General features: G+C 38.6%; 1 protein-coding gene across 1 annotated transcript in view; it reads right to left on the bottom strand.

The window, feature by feature from the left end:
* The window catches only part of TTC26 (tetratricopeptide repeat domain 26), a 41343-nt gene continuing 25220 nt past the window's right edge, over nucleotides 9947-26069 (bottom strand). Inside the window, exons 9-18 of the mRNA XM_005679520.3 lie at nucleotides 25782-25884; nucleotides 24428-24483; nucleotides 23139-23192; nucleotides 22042-22105; nucleotides 20503-20591; nucleotides 20209-20292; nucleotides 18419-18488; nucleotides 17493-17599; nucleotides 13182-13315; nucleotides 9947-11870 (exon numbers count right to left, since the gene is read on the bottom strand). Coding sequence (XP_005679577.1) covers nucleotides 11759-11870; nucleotides 13182-13315; nucleotides 17493-17599; nucleotides 18419-18488; nucleotides 20209-20292; nucleotides 20503-20591; nucleotides 22042-22105; nucleotides 23139-23192; nucleotides 24428-24483; nucleotides 25782-25884 — 873 coding nt within the window. The 3' untranslated portion in view covers nucleotides 9947-11758. The remainder of the gene's footprint in view (nucleotides 11871-13181; nucleotides 13316-17492; nucleotides 17600-18418; nucleotides 18489-20208; nucleotides 20293-20502; nucleotides 20592-22041; nucleotides 22106-23138; nucleotides 23193-24427; nucleotides 24484-25781; nucleotides 25885-26069) is intronic.

Genomic DNA, 26069 nt, shown 5'->3' on the forward strand with positions numbered 1-26069 from the left:
AAGAAGCTGGGAAGAGGTCAAAGTCAATTCTCATTCAAAGTCAAAATATCTTTGTCTAAAATACTAGATTACCTAAAATGTGTCAGATACTCATGTTATCTAACTGTAACGCTGTGAAGTGAAAGTCCCTCAGTCGTGTCCAACACTTTGCGACCCCATGGACCATAGAGTCCATGGACTTCTCCAGGCCAGAATTCTGGAGTGGGTAGCCAGTCCCTTCTCCAGGGGATCTTCCCAACCCAGAGATCTAACCCAGCTCTCTCTCATTGCAGGTTGATTCTTTACCAGCTGAGCCACAAATGAAGCCAACATAGCGGCTGTGAGCGCAGGCATTCTTTGTTATCTATAAAATATCCTGTGAGATCAAGCTACTCATACCTTTTTAATGGATAATTACTATCTAAAACATCTTCACAGCAATTTTGATAACTTTACAGACTCTCAAGTCTCAGGTTGAGGATCAATGTTCTGTCCAGGGTGCCATAAACATACACTTATGGAGAAGTGTACTTATAGAGAAAGGGCGGGTCAATCTGATCCTTAATTTAATGCCTTTCCCTTAATGTTCTGTCCTAGAGGCAGAGCAGCAGGATTGTCCCCAAATCTCTGTCTTCCCCAGAATTAATTTAGCAATAAGCTTAAAACAGCTGCTTTGTGGAGTTAAATAGGAAAATCTTAATTGGTAATAGCAGAGACAAATGGAATTAACATGAACAGGTAGATTTAAAGACAGTTCAGTATCATGTTAGTCCTTTTTATGTTAATCCTCTCTGAGGATGACAGGTTTAAGATTAAAATGTCTTGGGAAGATCCAAAGGCAGAGTATCACTGAGAAAGAAAAGCAAGTGCAAAAGGTCTGTGTAGGGAGTGAGTGGGACAAAAGGTCAGAGTGGCTGGAGCACAGTGAGCAAGATGGGGAAAGAGGCAAGAGACAAATCTGAGACAAGAATAAAATTTTATTTCACACCTTTCAAAAGGATAAATACATAGTGAATCAAAATTTTAAATGTAAAAAAAGAAATAAAAAAACTTTAGAAGTAATCAGCTGAGATGTTTTTAAAAACTCACACTAGGAAAGGCCTTTCCAATTATGATTGATAATTTTGACTATTTAAAATAAATTTCATGAAAGAAAAATAGCCTTAGTCAAAAGACAAATAGGAAAGAAACAATTATAACACGTTCCACGAAGGGTGAATCAGGGAGAAACAACAGTACCCTGGCAGCTCAGTGGTAAAGAATCTGCTTGCAGTGCAGGAGCCTCAGGAGAAGCGGGTTCGATCCCTGGGTCAGGAAGATCCCCTGGAGAAGGGAATGGCACCTCACTCCAGTATTCTTACCTGGAGAATCCCATGGATAGAGGAGCCTGGCAGGCCTACAGTCCATAGGGTTGCAAAGAGTCAGACACGACTGAAGAGACAGCATGCATGCACACAATAACCTAATAGAAAAATGGGGAAATACAAGAACAGATAGTAAAGCACAAAATTCAGGAGCTAATTTTATGAAATTAAATACATGTCTGAAAAGACATTTGTTCTACTGTATACTTGGATGACAGTTTCTAGTTGGAAACAGTTTTTCCTCAGAATTCTTAAGGCTTTGCAACACTGTTTTAAAGCTTTCAGAGTTGCTACTGAGAAGTCCAAGGCCATTTATCAATTTGATTTTTGGATATTTGTCTGCAACCTGTGCCAACCTTCCCCGTTATAAGCTTTAGTTCTCTTCGTCACCAATGTTCCAGTAATTATCTTTTTTAGTTCCACTGACACACTGGACAGTTGCGCAGGTCTCATGCCAGTTTCCAAACAGTGGTTGCAACTATAGCAGGTGAGCATGAACTTAAACCTGGGATTCTTTTTTATTTCTATTTTTTATTTTATTATTATTTTGGCTGCACCTTGCAGCATGTGGAATCTTAGTTCCCCAACCAGGGATTGAACTTACACCCCCTGCATTGGAAACAGAGAATCATAACCACTGACACCACCAGGGAAGTCCTCTCTATTCTTTTTTTAAAATAGCTTTTTTATACCAAAAAAATCATATATACATTAACAAATCTATATATAACATATATATTTTATTCATTGGAAGGACTGATGCTGAAGCTGAAATTCCAATACTTTGGCCGCCTGATGCGAAGAGCTGACTCATTTGAAAAGACCGTGATGCTGGGAAAGATTGGAGGTGGGAGGAGAAGGCAATGACAGAGGATGAGATGGTTGGATGGCATCACCAACTCAATGGACATGAGTTTGAGTAAACTCTGGGAGTTGGTGATGGACAGGGAGGCCTGGGGTGCTGCAGTCCATGGGGTCACAAAGAGTCGAACACGACTGAGTGACTGAACTAATGACTGTATACATTTGTCGAAACCATCGAACTGTAAAAAACATACATTTCATGATTTCCCCAGTCCTTTCCCAAAAGGACCTATGGCCATTTACTCAGATGACAGTAAACTGAGGAATACTTGACTTTTCTGAGGACTGGGAGACTCAAAGTCCTAGTTGACATTGATACAGAGACCCAGGATGTACCCTTGCCCTTTTGGTACAGCTTTGGAGTCTGGGAACCAAGTAATAAGTGCAGTCCTGGTCCAAGTCCATCTTACTGTGGGTCTGCTGGTTGGCAGACCCACCTTGTGGTCATTTCCCCTTTCTTTAACATATAATCAGGATCTACAAACTTGATAGTTAGAGAAACCCCAGTGAGTCTTCACCCTTGATATTGGAGCCTTTATCACTTCATGGGAAATAGATGGGGAAACAGTGGAAACAGTGTCAGACTTTATTTTGGGGGGCTCCAAAATCACTGCAGATGGTGACTGCAGCCATGAAATTAAAAGATGCTTACTCCTTGGAAGAAAAGTTATGACCAACCTAGATAGTATATTAAAAAGCAGAGACATTACTTTGCTGACTAAGGTCCGTCTAGTCAAAGCTATGATTTTTCCTGTGGTCATGTATGGATGTGAGAGTTGGACTGTGAAGAAGGCTGAGCGCCGAAAAATGATGCTTTTGAACTGTGGTGTTGGAGAAGACTCTTGAGAGTCCCTTGGACTGCAAGGAGATCCAACCAGTCCATTCTGAAGATCAGCCCTGGGATTTCTTTGGAAGGAATGATGCTAAAGCTGAAGCTCCAGTACTTTGGCCATCTCATGTGAAGAGTTGACTCATTGGAAAAGACTCTGATGCTGGGAGGGATTGGGGGCAGGAGGCAAAGGTGGCAACAGAGGATGAGATGGCTGGATGGCCATGAGTCTGAGTGAACTCCGGGAGATGGTGATAGACAGGGAGGCCTGGCGTGCTGCAATTCATGGGGTCGCAAAGAGTCAGACACGACTGAGCGACTGAACTGAACTGGAGTGTGAATTATTTTGTGTCAAATTAGATGTCAAAGCTTCATGGTTATTATGTAATGACAGTGTAATAATTCTAGAACAACACAATAGGTCACATTTCCAGATTAAGCAGTCCCCACACTATTTCCAGCTCACAGGAAAGCAAAGTTTGAAAACATAGGAAAATTTAAAATGATGTTTCATCACAGCAGAATTTCTTCACAAAAATAAAATGTGAAAATGAGGCTGCAGTGGTTTCTGAGTGGCTCATTTGTTAGTCAAGCAAGGAAAGCCATTTACCAATGGAGAGTTAATTAAACTGTGTTTGCTTGTAGCAGTCGATGAAAAATGTATGCAAATAGAATAAATCAGCCTTGTGTCAAGAACAGTTGTTCAAGGAGCTAAGATATTGGGAGCAACATTAAGAGTCAGTCCAAAAACAAGGCAAATGATTTGAGTGATTTCTGTGGGCTCTTTGGTCTGAAGTCTACTTTGAAGTGAAAGTGAAAGTTGCTCAGTTGTGTCCAAATCTTTAGGACCCCATGAACTATATAGTCCATGGGATTCTCCAGGCGAGAATACTGGAGTGGGTAGCCTATCCCTTCTCCAGGGGATCTTCCCAACCCAGGGACTGAACCCAGGTCTCCCACATTGCAGGCAGATTCTTTGCCAGCTGAGCCACCAGGGAAGCCCAAGAATACTGGAGTGGGTAGCCTATCCCTTCTCCAGGGGATCTTCCTGACCCAGAAATCAAATTGGGGTCTCCTGCTTTGCAGGTGGATTCTTTACCAGTGAGCTACCAGGGAAGCTAAAGTCTGCTTTGCCTGGTTATTAATATAGACACTGCAGCTTGCTTTTGATTATTATTTGTATGGTATATCTTTTTACATTCCTTTCCTTGTTTTAAATAGTGATTAAAAAAATCACAAAACATTGATGATCTTAATCATTTTTAAGTGTATAGTTCAGAAATATCTTCACGTTGTTTTGGAACAGATCTCCAGAACTTTTTTATGTTTTATTTACTTTTTATTCTAGTTTTATTGAGAGACAGTTGATGTTCAGCAGCACTGTAGAAGTTTACAGTATGCAGCATAATTTGACTTCATCATGAATTACCACAAATTTAGTGAACATCCATCATCTCATAGATAAAAAAATTAAGAAATAGAAAAAAATATTTTTCCTTGTGATGAGCACACTTAGGATTTACTCTTTTAACAACTTTTATATATAATATACAGGCTCCCCTCATAGCTCAGTTGGTAAATCATCTGCCTGCAATACAGGAGACCCAGGTTCGATTCCTAGGTCGGGAAGATCCCCTGGAGAAGGAAATGACAACCCACTCCAGTATTCTTGCCTAGAAAATCCCATGGACAGAGGAGCCTGGCGGGCACAGTCCGTGGGATCACAGGAGTCAGACACAACTGAGTGACTAACAGTTTCAGTTTAGCGACTAAACTACTGCCGCCACCATATATAATGTACACTCCAGAACTTTTTCATCTTGGAGAACAAGAAATTCTGTATCCATTAAACAATTCCCTCCCTGCCTCTGGCAGCTACCATTTAATTTTCTGCTTCTATGAATTTGACTGCTTTGGATACTTCATGTAAGTGTAATTGTGTAGTATGGGAGCTCAGAGAAGTCCCAACAATTTTTTCAAGCAACCACACCTTTCTTGAAAGTTTCACTGAGGAAAATAAGGTAATATTCTAGGGCAGGAGTCAAAGAACTCTTTCTGTAAAGAATCAGTAAATACTTTAGGTTTTGCAGACCCAAGAGGCAAATTGAGACTATTCGGTAGCTATTTACATGACAAGAGAGAAAACAAAGCTCCCCAAATTTCTTATTGATGAAATTAAAAATAGAAACTGACCATAATTTTTTTGGTAATACAAGTCTACTAACAGGAATAGAATTCTTCGCAAGTGGGAGAGCCACACACCAAGTGTTTCCTGACATGACAGGTGTCTCTTGTTGCAGAGTACAGGCTCCAGGTGCTCGGACATCAGTAACTGTGGCACGCGAGGTTAGCTGCACCATGGCATGTGGAATCTTCCTGGAACAGGGATCGAACCCATGTCCCGCACACTGGCAACAGATTCTTGACCCCAAGACCACCAAGGACATCCAAGAGTCTCTCCTGAACATTTACTGAAGAGTGGAATTCCTGGGTCATAGTATGAAGCTAAAGTTTACAAAAAAGGTCATACCGTTTCTCAAAGAATAAATGAAAGTAGGTAAATAAGAATAATTATGGAGAAGGAAATGGCAACCCACTCCAGTGTTCTTGCTTGGAGAATCCCAGGGACGGTGGAGCCTGATGGGCTGCCGTCTATGGGGTCCCACAGAGTCAGACACGACTGAAGCGACTTAGCAGTAGCAGTAGCAGGAACAATTAAAGTTAAGATTAAACATCTGTAAATATTATTCAAGCCTTCATTTATGTTATCTTCATTGGACATAATTATTGACTTATTCTCTATGTGGTTAAATTCTGTACTTCAGGTTTCATCTTAAGAGGCACTTCCCCTATGTAGCCTTTTCTGTGTGACGCATCCACAGTGTTTTCCCTGTTACATTTTCTCAGTAAACGTATTAATATAAGCTATACTATCCTATCATTTCATTGCTTTTATAGTACCTTGTAATTGTTCTTTAGGTTGCTGTTATCTACATTTTCATCCTAACATACACTTTTAATTTTTAAGACTTGAATAACATGTCTCATCTCCATCATATTCATAGCTACTTCTCAGTTTAAAACTAGCAAAGGAGGGTATAATTATATGTCTATGGAGGAAATGAAAATTGGAAGGGCTCATGTAATTAACTGTACATAGTATATATGTATAGTTTATACATAGTGGGAAAGACTTATACATATTTAGAGATGCAATAAGATTCCCTTGAAATTTTTGTTACACATATAGCTATGTCTAAGTTATAATGCAGAAACCCAATTCAGAACCCCATCAACAGAGATCCCAGGTTTTTTTTCCCTATAAGGAGTTTATTTACACAGATGGACTGAGTTTTTTATCTGCTTGTATTTCCCTTTTTGCTTTGGTTTGTGGGAAGCTTGAAAGTAGATTTCTGGCCCATTTTTCATAATTCTGGTACATATTTTTGTGTATTAACTTTACTCATGCCTTCCTCTTTTTTTGACCAGACTGCACGGCTTATGGGATTTCAGTTCCCTGACCAGGGATCAAACCCAGCCCCTCTGTAGTGAAAGCACGGAACCCTAACCACTGGACCACCAGGGTATTCCTTCTTTTACTCTTAAATGCCTTCTATTTGTTATATATATGTGTATGTATATATATTTATTTGGTAATTTATCTCAAATTGTTTCCTGAACACAGTAGAAGTAACTGACCAAATAAATACATGACTCAATACACACACACACACACACACACACACACACACAAAGGTGAATTAAATCAAATGCTTCTGTAATTTGCGGTATGGATACTTACATCTGTGTTTCCCACTGCCCTCTCTCCTGAGGTTCACCTAGCAGCCTCCTGCTTTCCTATATCTGAGGTTCGTAAACTGTGTTGCCTTGTTTGGTAGCCCGAGTGGTGGGCTTGCTGTGTCTGCTTCCTTTTCTCTTTTTGCCCCGACCACCAAGGTATTCCTTTAGTATTTGGCATCTAGACTTTATTTCAAGGAAGGGGTCTGATGCAGAAAAGAGTGCAAGGTTGTCTATACACTACACAGTCAATACACATGCATCAGCTGACTGTGTTCACACATCCTTTTGGTGTGTGGCTACCTCATCATGTCACATATTCCTCCAAAGTCGAGGCAGGTTGTGGGCACATCATCAGATCTCCAGCTCTGCTTTTCTGAGAGCATCTCTAAATAAGCAGATGACTGTTTGAACATTATCATAAAATACATACAAACCTGAGAAGTATTTTATAGGATGAAGAAGAAAGAAAGATACCTATTTATCTAAGTCATATTAGCAAATGGCGATCCACTCCAGTACTCTTGCCTAGAAAATCTCATGGGCGGAGGAGCCTGGTAGGCTGCAGTCCATGGGGTCGCGAAGAGTCGGACACGACTGAGCAACTTCACTTTCACTTTTCACTTTCATGCATTGGAGAAGGAAATGGCAACCCACTCCAGTGTTCTTGCCTGGAGAATCCCACGGACGGGGGAGCCTGGTGGGCTGCCATCTATGGGGTCGCACAGAGTCGGACACAACTGAAGTGACTTAGCAGCAAGACATTAAGGGAGTCATAAATACAGGAACTAGTAAATCACTAAAATTAGTAAAAACTAAGATCATAGCATCTGGTCCCATCACCTCATGGCAAATAGAAGGGAATAACTGGAAACAATGACAGATTTTCTTTTCTTGGGCTCCAAAATCACTGTGGACAGTGACTGCAGTGAAATTAAAAGATGCTTGCTACTTGGAAGAAAAGCTATGATAAACTTAGACAGTGTATTAAAAAGCAGAGACATCACTTTGTCAACAAAGGTCTGTATACTCAAAGCTGTAGTTTTTCCAGTAGTCATGTATGGATATGAGAGTCAGTCCATAAAGAAGGCTGAGTGCTGAAGAATTGATACTTTTGAACTGTGACACTAGAGAAGACTCTTGAGAGTCCCTTGGACAGCAAAAAGATCAAACCAGTCAATCCTAAAGGAAATCAACCCTGAATAGTCATTGGAAGACTGATGCTGAAGCTGACACTCCAATCCTTTGGCCATCTGATGCAAAGATCCAACTCACTGGAAAAGACTCTAATGCTGGGAAAGGTTGAAGGCAGGAGGAGAAGGGGACGACAGAGGATGAGATGGTTGGATCGCATCACCGACTCAATGGACACGAGTCTGAACAAAGTCTAGGAGCTAGTGTCTCAAAGTCTAGGACAGAGAGGTCAGGTGTGCCGCAGTCCATGGGGTCTCAGAGTCATACACAACTTAGTGACTGAATAACAGCAAAAGTAAATCACAAGTTCATTTTTGTTGTTAGAAAGTAGATATTGTGATTTAATGCCCACTAGCTTGAAACTTTTTAAGTGTATCAAGCCATGAAGAAGGAAAGCAGTCCTTTGGCTTCTGTGTACTTGGATATACATTGCATGTGCCACACAAATGGCAGAGGTCTGGGCGTCTTGGTAGCTGTTGAGTTCTAGGATCCATTCTGGTTGCTTCTCCCAAATGGGGAAGGAAGTGTCTCCTATATATGGATACAAACATTCCCACTGCCTTATTTTCTCTCTCAGTAGCTTGTTCCTATTGAGACAACAATCACATGTTACTGTGTTTCGGTGGGTATACTTCTTTTAGACTGAGTTTCTTAAGGATCAGGATTGTGCGTTCTCTCTGCATCTCCAGCACCTAGTATATGCTTGCTGTGCTATGCAGTGCTTAGTCGTTCAGTCGTGTCCAACTCTTTGCAACCCCATAGACTGTAGTCCGCCAGGTTTCTCTGTCCATGGGGATTCTCCAGGGAAGAATATTGGAGTGGATTACCATGCCCTCCTCTGGGTGATCTTCCCAACCCAAGGATCAAACCCAGGTCTCCCACTATCCAGGTGAATTCTTTACCGTCTGAGCCACCAGGGAAGCCCAGTATATGCTTGGCACACCAGAAAACAATTACTGCTCTATCTAAAATGGAAAACTAACAAGAACCTATTGTACAGCACAGGGAACTCTGCTCAGTGTTATGTGGCAGCCTGGATGGGAGGAGGGTTTGGGGGAGAATGGATACATGTATATGCATGGCTGAGTCCCTTCACTGTTCACCTGAAACTATCACATCATTGTTTATTGGCTATATCCCAGTACAAAATAAAAAGTTCAAAAGGAAAAGAAAATTAGATGGGAACAAGAATACATGAGGTCAGATCTCACAAGTACCCTGCTCTTCCAGTTACTACGTTAAACTATTCAGTCAAGTATTTGGAAGCTTTCTACATATGAGACTTGTACAGTGTTGTATAACGTTCGTTAACATTGTATAACGAACTTCTGGAATGCACTGTGACTTAGTAGAAAGCCAAACCTAACATGGCTAAGCAGGAAATACAAGCCTTAGTGGACAAGGCTTCTTAGGGCTGTCTATTCTCTTCTCAGAAAGAGTAACTTGTGGAGAGTAAAACTTGGTGTTTCCCCCTTCACTCTGAGGTCAGGAAAGAAAGGGGAGGACGCACATTATAAACCCACTGCCCTTACTCACCACACTTAACAGAATACCGTAAATAACCAAATAATAACTTTAATTTAAATATGTTACAGTGGAACATAACAATTCTTTGGAAGTATAAAAATAACATTTTTTCCATTTGCAAGTAGTATCTGCTACAGAGTAAAAAGAGCACATTGATGCTATGAATTGTACACATTACCACTCCATTCCCAAACCTGGACCCTCTCCTCTCCATGCAACAGTACTCTGCAATCTTGAGACCCACCCAGGGGCCAAGCTACTTCAGAAGTAGCTATCCTTAATAACAGAATTGGGCAGTATCTCTCCTAAACTAATCTCTATGGGGTTTGGGGGGGGGAGGTCGGTTCTATAGATAAAAACTTTTTAAAAAGTTAATCTAAAATTCTGGGAATTGCTCTTTTTGGAATATCTGTTTTTTCCAGGAGACAGAAAAATGGCAGGGAGAAGCTGGAGCATCAAGATCAATGAGAGCTCATTTAAAAGTAAATCGCCATCCGTGGAAAAGCTTTCCAAGTATAGGAAATTTGAAAATAACAGCAACTAACTGGAAGACAAATTTTCTTGCCAAGAACCACTGAAGAGGCCCATGCGTCTTTTTCTACTGTCATGTTTCCTAATATTTTGAGTGAGGTAAGGAAGAATCACAAGGACTCTAAAGATTATGGCAGTTTCTGTCCAGATCTGATCCACCTAGTAACTTAGATACTGAGAACAAACTAGTGAAAAAACATAAACAGTATAATAAGGAACAGAAGCTTTTGTATATAAAAAATTGTGGTGTAATTTTGTTTTCTAAAACTCAGCTATTTGGGCCAGTTTATTTTGATTTGTGCTTTGACTTGTGGCCATCTTCCTGAGTGGAGGTGGGAGAACCCTCATAATTGTCCAGAAGGCAAGACCCTCTGCCGTCACTGAGCTCACCTCCGCTGCGCCGACTTCTGCCACGTTCCCGTCTCCATCCTATGCAACTCCTTCGCCCACAGTGGATGGGGGGGGTGGGGGTGGGGGGTGGGGTGGAAAAACCTGACTCAGTGCTTATAGAAGTCTTGTCTTTACTGCTTCAAGGAATTGCAACCTTGAGTTCTCCTGCTGGATAGGAATGGCTCTGCACTTTCTGTATCTGTAATGCTGCTACCTTCAACTCGCAGAAACAAAGTATGTAATACAGAAACAAAGTAACCTGGTACATAAAATGTGTAGGTCAATCTTATGAAAATAGGTTGTGAGCCTAAAAATGCTCAGTTGTATAAGATGTGTTGTAAGAGCTCAGCAACATTGAGCTGGAATACGCTTCGGACAAAGTCCAGCCATTAGGGAATCCCTCAAAGAACTTGACATGATTCATATTCTATTATCATTACATTAATAAATAAAATAGTCTTTGGAGCCCTACTTTCAAAAATTGATGTGTACTTAGTGAGATATAGGAAGGAAAACCTAACCGGTAAGGTTACATAAAATATAATGGAGAAGTGACTGATGAGACCTGTATACTTTGTTTGCTGAATATCTTTAAAATGTCCCACACAGGTTTTCTTCATATAGAACTCACCTTTTAAAAACTTCAGTATACATGTTACTCTGCTGTAACATGTTATTATCATCAACAATTCAACTATCAAAAGAATAACCCCGTAAGTCTATTATCTATTAATGCCTGGACAGTTTGATAAAGGGTCTTACTGCCATTCTTAGAACCAGGTAGCTATTTATAACTTCTGCTCTCCTAAGATTCAGAGATGCATTACAAAACTTTTGATGGATTTCCCCAGTAACACAGGATCATGTACACAGATGGCTAAAATTAAGATGACAGAAATGATGTGACCCTTGAGCAGTAAAGGCATCTGTTATTGCAACTTGGAGAAAATGCCATGGAATGCTAATAAATAAAAAAAGTTTATGTCATTCTCCTTAAAGTCAGTAAATTACATAAGAGTGCTCTGAGTATTTTTAGAATAAAGGCACTGGACAAGTCCAAAGTCTTATTGCTCATGGGATCATATGGGAGCCAGAGCCCAGACTACAGCTCTTAACTCAGGCAGAAGGCTTGGTCTAAGCTAGCCTGTCACTGATCAAGAGGCTTGGAGACCAAGGAAGGAGATGTCAATAAACAGAGCCCTGTCTCTAACATACACTTGAGGGAAACGATCTCCAGTTTTATGTCAAAGTGGTGATGGGTTCCGGAGGACTTGGGGCTGTTTTAGACAGGCACTCTGTTTTCCTTGGCCCATTTCTTCATGATCCGGACGATGTACTCGACTTGCGGGTTACCCGTGCTTCTCAGTAAGTGGAGCACTTCTCGAAGGGTCTCTCTGAGGAAACGGTGTGGAAGGACAAGAATGCAAATTAACAGCTAAAATAACTTGTGACGGTTCTTCACATCCTTCTAGCCGGCATATCTGCCTGTCCTTTTCCTGTGTTTTCATAAACCAATCACAGACTTCCTAGCTTTCTATTCTTACGGCGCCATAGTAAAATGGAAATTCTGTGAACTCCTCACCAATCTCAGTCTTCTTTGTTTGCATACACACACACATATACACATATTTTTTTTTGTCTGAGTATGACATAAATATTTCTGTTTCTATGGTTATTCTGTAGGACAGAATAGAAAGTGTGTATTAAGGAGCTGGGTTCAAATTCTAGCTCTGTGCTAACAGGTCACTTAACTTGACTGAGTCCCAGAGTTCTCCTTTGTTTAATGTGGTCAGAAAGCTGGGGTAGATGATCTCTTCAAGAAAAGTGACACACTAATAAATACAGAAGAGGGGAAAATTAAGGACCAAGATTTGGCAAATATGCAATGTTTATATCTGACTAATTTAAATTTAGTTAAGATTAAAACTCATGTTTTAAGTAATACATACCAAATCTTCCCTGTTACATCATCAGATCTATAGATGACTGCCTACTGATCCTCTTCCCTAAGTGTTCTCTCATATTTTACCCTTTTTCCCTCAAGTATCTTCTTTCAACTACCCAAAGTCTTTTAAACTCTTAATAGTACTAGAAATATACACAGGTAGGAACTAATTTTTGATAGATTATTTACTTATAAAATAGTCATTATCTTCTATCATATATCAGTAACAAATACATTCCATGAAATTACTTTCAGAAAATGGAATTTAGTTTTCAGTAGTTTAACTTTTATTACAAATGGAATTATATGCCATGTAATTTTGTGTGGTCTAATGTCTCAGTATTTCCTGAAATATGAGAAGGCAAAAAAAAATTAATTTTTAACCACACTCACTCCATTTCTAATTCTTTGAGGTCTAAACTAAGAGACACAAGAAAAAACCCAACAGGCAAAGAAAAGAGCAGAAGAGATTGAAAAAGACATTGCTTGTGAAAATGGCAGTATAAAACTTAAACTTTCATTCATCATTCTAAAACGTCATTATTTTATTGCATTGAATCTATAGGTTGCTTTGGGTAGTATACTCATTTTATTGCATTGAATCTATAGGTTGCTTTGGGTAGTATACTCGTTTTATTGCATTGAATCTATAGATTACTTTATAATTTTTAGTTTTCAGAGGACATTACCCAGGAAAACAATTGTCACCCCCAGGAAACCAGCAAGTGCACAGAATAGCGTCTCTTGTCTGTCTACTTACTTGGGTTCTCTCCCAGCCAAGATCATCTGGAATATGCCCACACAGGCACCCCGCTTGCCTTCCCAGTATTCAGGATTGGGGTCCAGCCTCTCTAAGACATCAAATGCTTTTGCTGAATAGTAAAACTGGCCCATCTGAATAAAAGAAAGTATTGTGGTAATACTTGTAGTCAAAAGATCCCACAAAATGAAACTAAATGTAAAGATACCATGAAACAGAGCTACATAAGTACATAAAACAAGTGCATGGGTAATGACAACATTCTTAGTTAGCAAATTAACTTCTATTCCTTATTAAAACAAGAAGGGAAATCACAGTTTGTGTACATGGGTTCAGTTTAAATCCCCTTACCTTCATTAAGTTTGCAGCAATATGACATTTCTTCTACATATAGTCAAGTTATGCTATAATCAACACATTTGTCATTTCTTCTAAATCTATTCTTCTGTTCTTGAGGATAAACACCAATAACTGATCCAAACTGGTTATTTTTCAAGTTTCCTCAATACATACCATAGCTGACTACTTTCATTCATTTTCTGCTAATTTGATCATGTTTCACCCAAGAGGATGATCTTTCCCTGACCTTTTCCCTGTCATCTCAGAACGCCTAGATGTATACTGACTCTGAAACAGCAAACCTCTTAAATATTTAATTCCTTTTGACAAGTTTCTTTCCCAAACACACTACACACTTCCATGGCCTTGTACAGTATGCTATCATTAAATTTTGCTTAGATGTTGTTGTTGTTCAGTTGTGAAGTTGTGTCCAACTCTTTGTGACCCTATGGACTGCAACACACCAGCCTTCTGTCTTTCACTTTCTCCTGGAGTTTGCTCAAACTCATGTCCTTTGCGTCAGTAATAACATCCAACCATCTCATCCTCTGTCGTCCCCTTCTCCTCTTGCCCTCAATCTTTCCCACCACCAGAGTCTTTCCAAAGAGTCAGCTCTTCGCATCAAGTGGCCAAAGTATTGGAGCTTCAGCTTCAGCATCAGTCCTTCCAATGACTAGTCAGGGTTGGTTTCCCTTAGGATTGACTGGATTGATCTTGCAGTCCAAGGAACTCTCAAGAGTCTTCTCCAGCACCACAGTTCAAAAGCATCAATTCTTTGGGGCTCAGCCTTCTTTATGGTCCAACTCTCACATCCGTACATGGCTACTGGAAAAACCATATGGACCTTTGTTGACAAAGTGCTGTCTCTGCTTTTTAACATGCTGTCTAGGTTTGTCATAGCTTCTCTTCCAAAGAGCAAGCACCTTTTAATTTCATGGCTGCAGTCTCATAAATATATAGGGTTACCAATTTCACTGAAGTCTTCAAGTTGCTGTGAAATCCTCCCTTATATAGTGTGGTTTAATTACTTCTCCTTTTCCATAAACTGTTAAACCTTTCCAATTTCCTTAAGATCTCTATTGCATTCTTAGCTTAGCATTTTTCTCTACTTCATAGGGAAGACACAACTTTCCTGCCTTCCATTGAAATTATACTTCATTATTCTGCCTATCTCACAGAAAGAAGTGTTCTTATTCCTTTTCAAGGTTAATCCTTCTTCCTATGTTCACCTAAAATATATATATATATATGTAAAGAAACACACCAAATGATGTGAGAAACATACATGCACAGTTTAATGACTATAATGTCAATACAAGTGTAACTACCACCCATGTGAAGAAACAAAACACTGATAGCAAAACCAAAGCTCTGTGTTTCACTTCTACACCACAGCCCGCTTTTCCCCTATTTTCATAACTACTAGTCTGAGTCTTACGGGCATCATTTCTTTGACTGTATAGTTGTATCAGCTTTGTATATACGTTTAGACAACATAATTGAGTGCTGCCTCTTAGTATGTTAACTATATGAAATAATGCTGTAAATATTATTTTGTATCTTTGTTTGTTTTTACAACTTATCTATATTGTTGGATATAGCCCTAGTTGGGTCATTTGCTAAAGCCTTTTTATTTTGGAATAATTTTAAACTGACGGGAAGTTACAAAGATAGTACAGAGTGGTCCCACGGAACATCAAACCCAGGAAACTGACATCACTACAATGTATGTAAACATTTCTGTTATTTAATCAAGTGTGTCAGACTCATGTAACCACCACCCCTATCAAGACAGAACTAGTACATCACCACAAAGCTGTGCCTCCCAGCTGACCATTCCTAACCTCTGGCAACCATCAGTTTTTTCCTACATCTCTGTAATTTGGTCATTTCAAGAATGCTTTATATATGTACGTATACATATGAAATCATTTATCAGTTTTTTAAAGATTTTGGGTTATGTTATTCTCACTGAATCTGTTTCCTAATCCAATTCTCTAACATACCTAGTAGTGTTTTCTCAGGCCTCATGCAATTCAATGTAGCTACAGATTTGACATTTTCCTTCCTTGGCATTTGATAAAATAGGAACAAGAAAAAGAGTAAGGAAAAATGCTTTTTTTCTCTCTCTTCTGGTTCTTTTCTTTCCCTTCTGTTCATCCTCATCATCTATCTCTTTTACTGACTCCTCTGTTTATATACCTTAAATAGTGACTGGTGTTCCACGTGGTTCCTCACCCCAGTCACTGGTTACTCTCATTCTTTCCAATACTCTGCAGCTACCACCACCACCGCCACCATACCTTCTGTTGACTTCTGAAGTCACATCTCCAATGCAAACCTTTCACATGCATTCCTGAGCTCTGGGTTCACCCTGCGTATTTCCTACTATAATATCTCTACCTGGGAGCCCCAAACACACTTCAGATTTTATACATTTAAAATTGAACTAAATTCCTGTCTTTCAGTGTTTTCTTTCCCTCTGCCTTCTCTAACTCACTTAATATCATTGCCATACACTAAGTTCTATTAAACACTTTCAAGTTTCCTATGTTTTAAAAACCTTTTCCACTGATGGTGATTTGCTTTATTTTTGTAATGATTCACTTTGAAATGAACTATTATTGATTAAGTTGATACTAGACTCTCTTTACCTAATGTTTTCCTGTCTTTTGAACAGGAAGAAATATTCACCAAATAAGTTTTCAGAATTTGAGGTTAGTTTTGTAAAAAGCTTTTAATCTATAGGATAGGGTCCCAAATTCTTCCCTGTCTTTCCAACTCCCTACACACACACACATACACACACACACAAAGCTCCTCTTTTACTAAATCTGACTCCACTTTTTCTGGTTCCCTTGTCCTTCCTGTCTACTATTTACACCAAGGTTTCCCAAAGGTTTGGTTTGCAACTCTTTATTCTTCTTACTTGACTCCCTTATCTGGGAAATTTCACTGTTTTTCAGGGCATCTATTACTATTGACAGAGAAGGCAATGGCAACCCACTCCAGTACTCTTGCCTGGAAATCCCATGGACGGAGGAGCCTGGTAGGCTGCAGTCCGTGGGGTTGCTAAGAGCCGGGCACGACTGAGCGACTTCACTTTCACTTTTCACTTTCATGCATTGGAGAAGGAAATGGCAACCCACTCCAGTGTTCTTGCCTGGAGAATTCCAGGGACAGAGGAGCCTAGTGGGCTGCTGTCTATGGGGCCACACAGAGTCGGACACGACTGAAGTGACTTAGCAGCAGCAGCAGCAGCAGCAGCATTACTAGTGAAGAGGTGACTTCTCCAAATCTGTCTCTCAATGTCAGAGGACACTGCTGTTTTTTCTAATTTGTTTACTTTGGGCTGGATTGGGTCTCCATTCCTATGCATGAGCAGCGGCTACTCTCTAGCTGCAGTGGGCCGGTTTCTCATTGCGATGGCTCCTCCTGTTGTGGAGCACTGGCTCTAGGCAAGCTGGCTTCAGGTGTTTTAGCTGGTAGGGTCAGTAGTTGTGGCAGCCGGGCTTAGCTGCCCCGCAGATGTGGAGTCTTCCCAGACCAGGATCGAATCCATGTCCTCTGCACTGGCAGGCACATTCATAACCACTGGACCATCAGGGAAGTCCAGAGGCCATCATTCTTGAGCTTCAGAACAAAACTTCCAACTACCAGATGACTATCTCTACCTGCATGATACCTAAAGAGTCATAGCCTTTAGAAATCTAAAACCTCCTCTCTAAACCACTATTTCCGTACATATGATTTTCACGTTTCATTTATATGTATACATGTTTTACATACACATAAAATCCTGCCTATCTCTGAGTTCAGTTCATTTATAAAAGGGATGACATTTCTGATATCACTATGTAGATTCTCCCACCTATGACCATTTAGTCTCTAGGACACTTTCCCCTAACATTTAGTCAATGCACCAGTGTGATACTGATCTTTACCTTCCCCTTAGATTTCACTCAGACTCACCTTGTAGCAGTCATTAGCAATGAGCTGCAGGAGGCTAAAGGACTCGCCAGAGGTTTCCATCTTGAGATAAAGCTCCCAGGCTAGTCTTGGCTTCTTATTCATAATATCTACAAAGAGAAACAAAGATTTACGTTTTCTAAATGTACAAGAAGTACACTTCTGCATCTTGCTAGTCTATGGATTTGGTTTTATGTTAGAAACATAGTAAGTAATAGTAAACAGTGAACATTTTACATGGAAAGCTTGCAATGTTGGCATTAAACTGGTTCCCCATCAGGACTCTATATACAGTGCTTAAAATACTTGTTAGGCTTCAGGTAAGTATGTCTTTTTAGACTGAGTTGATTTTCAGTAGTTCTCATGTTGCTCATCTGCTTAAAAAGTCATCTATCATTCATTCAATCCCACTAATAAAGTTTCAGCCTCACTTAGAAGATCTAATTGCTAAAATTTCCTAAGACATCAAAAACTTAGTGAACATTTTAAATCCAAGTGAAAAAAAGGAACAAGAAAAAACACTGGAGAGAGAAAGACAGATAGAGATGATAGGCTGTATATATACATATATATATAGCACACAAAAATTATGTTTTTGACATTTTACTACTTTTCAGGCCTGCACCATAGTGAAAAGGTAAAATTAACATAACAATATCATTTAGCAAAAAAAAAAAAAGGCAAAGTAAACTGAGACTCTGGAAGCCGAAACACGCTAAAGAAAGAACTTGGCATCTTTTGGATTGCTGGTGCTAGGTCACGGCCATATGGAAGAACTAACCGCAGGGCACACTTATATACATATGCATACATGGCCACCTCTACTGAGCAGCACTAACAACAGAATCTCAGAGTTTAACCATTCTACAAGACAAAATCAGAAAACAATAAAAGGAAGATTCCTCTATAATGTTTAAAAGAAGACTCACAGCACCGAGCTAACCAACTGAGGTAAATGTAGTCATTTTTCATCTTCTCACTTTGGATTAAAAGGAAAACCTGCAAGAGGAAGGAAAAGGGAACAAACATACAGAAGCTTTTATAGTAAAAATATCCACAGCAGCTTGCCTTAGACTAATGAGCATTATAATGACCAAATTCTATACAGGCTGCTGAGAAAAGTGAAGGATAAAATTGTGGTGATTTTAACACATTTCTCTCAATTATTGAGGCTTTCCTCGTAGCTCAGTCAGTAAAGAATCTGCCTGCAATGGAGGAGACTTGGGTTTGATTCCTGGGTTGGGAAGATCCCCTGGAGAAGGAAATGGCAACCCAGTCCAATATTCTTGCCTGGAGAATCCCATGGACAGAGGAGGCCTAGCAGGCTACAGTCCATAGGGTCGCAAAAGTCAGACATGACTTAGCGACTAAACTACCATCTCAATTATTGAGGGCTTCCCTGGTGTCTCAGTGGTAAAGAATCCTCCTACCAATGAAGAAGGGTTCGATCCCTGGGTTGGGAAGGTCCCCTGGAGAAGGAAATGGCAACCCACTCCAGTATTCTTGCCTGGAAAATCCCATGGACAGAGGAACATGGGCTACAGTCCATGGGATTGCAAAGAGTCAGTCACAACTTAGTGACTAAGGACGAGCACTCAGTTATTGATATCATAAGGTGACATGAGGTTAGTAATGATATAGAAGATTTGAACAGAATAATTAACAACTGCAGATGCTACTGGGCATTAAAGCAAGTCTTAACAGATTTTAAAGGATTCGTGTTATACAGACCACACTCTATGACCACAATACAATTAAGTTAGAAATCAAAATAACCTGGATATATATATTTCCCCTCCTGATTCATGTTGAGGTTTGACCAAAAACAGCAAAATTCTGTAAGGCAATTATTCTTCAATAAAAAATATATTAATAATAAAAAAAAACCTGGAAAAGATAACATACACACTTGAAAATCATGAAACATGTTTTAAAATAACTCACAGTTAAAGATAATAAAAAGATAATTTCTAAACACGATGGAAATTGGAAAACACTTAGAATTTCAATAATAATAAATTGAGTCATTTGTTGAATAATAACAAAACTGAATTAAGTAACTCAACTGAAATATTTTGAATCATTTGGATAATCAATCTATGGAGTTAGATATCAAGATAGTGGTTAGCCTTGTGAGAAAGGGGCTGCCTCCAAAAGGGGATGAGAAGGTTCCCCAGGTTATGATAAAATTCTATTATCTGGGTGCTGACTATTTGGGTATGTTCACTTTAAAAATTCATCAAGCTATGTATTTTGATTTGTATACTTTTCTCCATGTATGTTATGTCTTTATAAAATTGATCCAAAAAAGGAAAATATGAATGTGTTTATACATGTATATCTGTCAATATGCACTGTAGCCTGCCAGGCTCCTCTGTCCATGCAACTTTCCAGGCAGGAATACTGGAGTGGGTTGCCATTTCCTTCTCCAGGGGATCTTCCCCACCCAGGGATGGAAACCCGCATCTCTTATGTCTCCTGAACTGATAGGAGGGTTCTTTACCACCAGCACAACCTGGGAAGCCCCATAAAATTTATCCAAAAAAGGAAAACATGAATGTAGTCATAATCTACGTGTTTATTTATATTGTACTTTTTAATGTAACCTAAGAACAATGGAACTTTCAATAATCCTTTAGCTTTAAACATGTATTTCCATGAGAAAAAGATAATGTTTTTAGATAGAATCATTCAAAAGTCTTCAAAAGCAGGTACCTACCTCTTCACCCTCACTGGTATTACCAGTTGCAGCTTTGGCTTGGGCATAATTAAAGTTAAAGATGTCATCATTATAGAAGTAACTCTGAAAAACATCCCAAGAACAGGTCACGTTGAGCTTTAACATATAAAATATAAAAACAACAGTTACACCAGATAAATATAAAAATAATTTTGAGGAATTAGCTGATACCACTATTACTCCCACAGTAAAAGGGTCATCTCCAAAAGTATCTTATCTGTGACATATATAGAGTATTTGTATACAAAATCACCTAGAAAACTCTACACTGACCTTAAATGAGTTGAGGTAAATCAAGACATCATCAAACTGCTTAAGCAGGAAGAAACAGGAAGCCATGCACTGCCTTCCTGGTATTGTATCTGAAATGGAATGGGAAAAAAATCAGGTGCATTCATGAAACTAAAAGTTCTCTTTAGCTGAAATGTGAGTTATTTTATAATTTAGCAATAAGAAATGTATTCCAAGACATCTTTCTAGATTCTGAAGTTAGATTCTGCTTAGTGGATAGAACCTCGGCATATGGAAGTCACAGTACTCAAGAATGACCAACAGTCTCTCCTGTGGTTAACTCTGAGTCCCACATGAGCATGTGTCCTTCGGGCTACAGTTTTCCCTAGGTCTTTTTTCCAGGGCTTTGATTCTCTCATTCAGCTCCAACACCTGCACATTCAATGAATATGAATTAGTACTCATCATTACTCATCTAAGACAACCTAACACTTCTGATCTCAAATGGAGAAATATTTGGCCATGGAACCATCTGATCCTGATTCTGACCAACTTGTCTGATAACAGATTCCTATTTGAAGTGGCAGAGGATTCGTGTAATACCCTACCTTCGCCACGGTCACTCCTGATCCTCCTTCCTCTGTTCAGTTTTTTCCTCTGTAACACTTATCGCAGTCAGATACACTGTATAATCTATTTCTTATGTCTATAGTTTATTCTCTCTAGACCGAACACTGCACAAGGGTGGGGGAATTGCCTGGTTTTGTTTACTGCTGTATTCCTAACACCTCAATAAATTTTTGTTGTAAGAATGAAGTGAAATGGGGAAAGAAAATATGATCCAATAAATGGTTTTGGTGAAACATTTGAAAGAAAATGAATCCCCAGCGGTGATCAGAATACTTAATAATCACTTCAGCATGAACACTGTTTGTCAGAATAGATGCCAGCCATTGAAAACAGGCACAGCCAGCCATACTGGTTTATACTGGCTAACTATCAGTCCTTTTTAGATGCCTTTTTCAAAACTTACACTGAATCTTGAGTGATGAGATCAATAGTTTAATAACAAAAATGAAGCCACAAAACTACTGGCAAAATATAGGTGAATATTACATAACTTCAGGAATAAAAAAGCATTTTCTAAGCTTGATACCCATAAAATAAATCATTATAGAAAAGATAAATAAGATTTAAATGTTTTCATATGGGAAAAATACCATAGGCAAAATTAAAAGCAAATGACCTTCTGAAAAAATATCTACAGCATGACAAAAGCTTTATACCTAAAGAGCTCTTGAGAAATCAAAGTGAACATTTCAAATAAAAAACAGAATCAGATATTTAAAACTGTTATGAACTACAGAATATACTTATTCTCCTCTGTTTATATATCCTCTCATCCCATTTTAGCTGAGCTGTTAAGAAGGGCTAATCTAATATTCTCTCCTGTGTCTGGGTTCCTGCTTTACAATGGGAAACCTAACAGATGTATCCCTGGACACAGAATCAAACTTCATCAGTCAATATACGACCAACTCCAGTGATAAATCATGCTCACATGTACAGATTCAAACATACCACATTCGCTAGCTGATCCTCCCACCAACTGGAAGAACTGCTGGGCAATTTTCATATGATCCCTCTAAAAAACCAAGCAGAGCTGATAAGAGGAATGAACTGAAAATACATCATTTGTATTACACTTTATGGTTTCAACATATTTGTCAGGATTTAACAAATTTTAAATTCTCCTCAAATCAGCAGTACTAATTTTTATTAGCATCACCAACTAGAAAGTGACAATCTGTAACTGAATTAAAATCTAGTTAAGATCAGATAGAAAAGAAGAGGAAAAAAAAATTCAATTCCCAAATTCATTCATTCATTCATTTAACAAATATTTATTGCTTATATCATATATCAGACCTTGTGGTAGGCGCTAAGGCTAAAACAAGGAGTAACTTAGTAAAATCATTAATTTATTCAATAGCTATTTACTGCCTATTTGAGGCAATTTGGAGGGAGCTGGAGATAAAAAGATTTATTTACATCCCATTTCATTCCAAAAAGAACCTACTATGCCATATTCAGGTGAATAAGAGCTTAATTTTAGTTAGTGTTTTGTATTTATAAAAAACTGTCCCAAAGAAACAATTATTCTCATTTTACAGATGCCAAAATTATAGCTCAGAGGTATGCAAGGTTAAAAAAAAAGTCAGTGAAAGTAAAAATGAAGTTTTGCAATGATTTGCTATTGTTATTAGATAAACACATTGTTCAACAATTGGGCTTTTTTTTCCCCTTAAAAAGCAGTAACTCTTAAGCCTATAGCTTTTTTTTGTTTTTTTTTTAGTCTTTATTCGATTCCGCTTTATTTTTTGGACAAGCCACACGGTTTGTGGGATCTTGTTCTCCATCCAGGGATTGAACCTGGGCCCTTGGCAATGAGAGCACCAAGTCCTAACCACTGGACCACCAGGAAATTCCCTTTTTCTGTCTTCAAATAACACAGAATTCTGTCACAATGTAATCTGGATTGGTGGATATGGAGAAATAAAAGGAACTGAGGGGAGCCTATTTGTAAGGTTATTACTAGTTGAACTTTGACATTCATTTTAATTTTTTCCACACATTGTAACTTCACAAACTATAGATACCAGTGGTTTTATACTCACCGAACACATTTCCTGGCCAAGGGCTGCATTGACCACTCCTTTGAGGATATACTCCTGGAAACGTGCAGTATCAGTAATTAATTTAAAAGAAACAAAAAACTAACAGATATCTCTCAAAAAATCATTTGCATCAACTCAATGCTTTATATATATTATCAAAAGTTACCCAAAGTCACTTTGCTCTGTTCTATCCCTGGTAAGAATAAAAGAATTAGGAGACTGTCATTTGGCTCTCAGGAAAGTATTCATATAACAGAATTAATCATATTTGTAAATTCTCAATCATAAGCAGAAAAACTCAGTGGACATGCATAGGAGTTTTGTTTTTATTTCAGTTCAGTGGAAAAATTTAACCATAAAATTTTATGTAATAATTTTTATACTTTATCAGCCACTGCCATTCTCTGTGACCATACCACACACACATACACATATAATTTTCCCTTTCTAATGATACAATAACCTTCCTTTGCTAGTGATTCCTTTCCTCAAAAATAAATTAATTAATTAATAACAATAATTCTCTGACTCTCATTTGTAAGGTATTCTCATTTTGGAGTCCTGAGTCCTTATCTGTATCCCCTTCAGACTTGGTTCTGTTCTTTAACAGATACTCTTCTTAGCTTTATGAATTTTTCATTTTTTTGTACCGCACAGGATCTTAGTTCCCTGAACAGAGATCAAAAGAGTATCCCCTGCAGTGGAAGTATGGAGTCCTAATGACTGGATCACCAGGGAATTCTGATTTTTATGTGAGTACTATTTTTATTTAAGACAGCTCTTAAAAAGAATAAAACAAAAGATGCTGAAGCTTTTAATACACTTGAGAAATATACCAACTTAGATCTGGAAGTATTTTTCAGTCTTTCACTCAATGAGTGGGACGCCTAGTACATGCTTAGCGTTCATATCACTGGAGACACAATACTAACACAGTGCCTGCATTCAAGGAGTGAACAAGCAGCAGGGGACAAAGGCACAGTACAGACAGTCATACCGGTGACATGTTTCCATGTCTCGTTTCATCAGAATTCTAGATTTCAGCGTTTTCAAACCTCAACCCTTTTGAGGAAATGACCATATTTATGGGAGTTTACAAATGTCAAAAAGCCCAGAATATTGACTCTCATATCAAAAGTCTCATGTAATATTCCCAGATCAACATACACAAACTTTCCTGAGAGTCTACAAGCAGGAATCTTCCCTAATATGCCTTCCAACTACCTTTCAACAGAAATTCCACCTTCAGCACAACTTGGTTAGTAAAAATGTAACACATTGTCAATTACCTGAGGAGTAGTAGGTTCCAGATCCTTAATTAAGTTATAAGCTTCCTGTACGTCATCTGAAATATAAGAAATAAGTAGCCATATTAGTCTGTATCCTAGCAAACTTTTCTGAAACAGTCGCCCCAAATGATTAGGTCCTTCAAATATTGATGAGAAGTATGATTTGCTTTTCCTGTCTCTTAACTCTCCATCAAGTTCAATGCTTAGTAGTAGATAACCAAATATCTGTAGGAAACCTGTATTAAGCCACGAAGCACTTAAGGGTTCAAGCTAAAAATAAGGAACAGAGAAGTATATGCTTATGGCATTGTAATTATATAAGAAAAACATCCATTTTAAAATATATATATATGTGTGTGTGTGCATATATATATATATAAAGTACATAGGAGTAAAATGACACAAAGGCTGGGACTCGCTTTAAAATATTTCACAACAAAACTGGAAGAGGGAGGATAAATGAAGAAAGACTGGCAATATCTATAAGACTATTGTATCTGGGGTTATTATTTGGGTGTTCATACTATTAACTTTTGTTTTGTTTATGTTTGAAAGTTCTTAGAATAAAAATTAGTTTATAAAATATATAAGGTGTTTCTTTAATTCTTGTCCAAAAGCTTATTTCTTTGTGCTGATGTATCAAATGGGAGAGAACTATTTGCAAGTTCATGGTCTCCTGATAATAAACACTTCACATTTCCCTTGATGAGGATGTTGTCTGGTTGGTTCCTACCATGCACCTTAAACGGCCCACACTTAGTCCGAGGCCTATGACAGACTGCCAGCACCCCTGCATGGGAGCTCCCACTCTGTGCTCACGACTGTGAGACAACACACTGCTTGGGCCTGTGCCTCCAATTTATCCTTACTTAGGGGCAACAAATACCATGCTCACTTCTCATCTTAATATTTCGCAGAAGCTGGGGGCACAAGGAAATAGAAAGACAGATAATTAGAGCAAATAAAAAAGTTAATGATGAGAAAGAAAAGACACAAGGAACTGTAGATGGACATTACACACCGAGGAACACACAGAAAAGAAGAAATGAGGGAGGGAAAGGAAAAACAGAAAACCTGAAATAAAATGAATAGAGGACAAAGGGCAGAAAAATAAGAGGAAAAGAAAAAAACCAGAATGGGCGAGAGATTGGAAGCAACAGAAGAGGAAAGAGGAGATAAAGAGAAAAGGCACAGCAAATAAATATCAATAAATTTTCTCTGTCCTGTGAACCTGCTACAAATATATTTTTGGAAGTATTATGAAGTGATTTTAAAGGTTAAGCAAGTAGTTTAGTTGGAGAGTAAATGTTCTAAAATGTCTTACACAGGCAAGATCAAGACACATTTCTCTTACCTTGACGAAGATAGTAAATCACTAAGTTTAGCCTAGCTTCAGGAATGACATCAACCAGGGGAGGCAAAACCTGCAAAGCTCCTTCTCCTCCTCGGAAAACTACCTAAAGAGAGAAAAGCCGTTATTATGGCAGCAAATACGAGTATGTTTATTGGTGGAAATACACACGGAGCTGGCACAACAGTTACTCTTTGGAGGGACGAATATATTTTTGAAGCTTTCTCTATACACACATGACCTTGATCTCATTAAAAAAAAAAAAGGCATCCTAGGGACTTCTCTGGCAGT

The sequence above is a fragment of the Capra hircus genome, chromosome 4, assembly GCF_001704415.2.
Source record: "Capra hircus breed San Clemente chromosome 4, ASM170441v1, whole genome shotgun sequence".
Taxonomy (NCBI): domain Eukaryota; kingdom Metazoa; phylum Chordata; class Mammalia; order Artiodactyla; family Bovidae; genus Capra; species Capra hircus.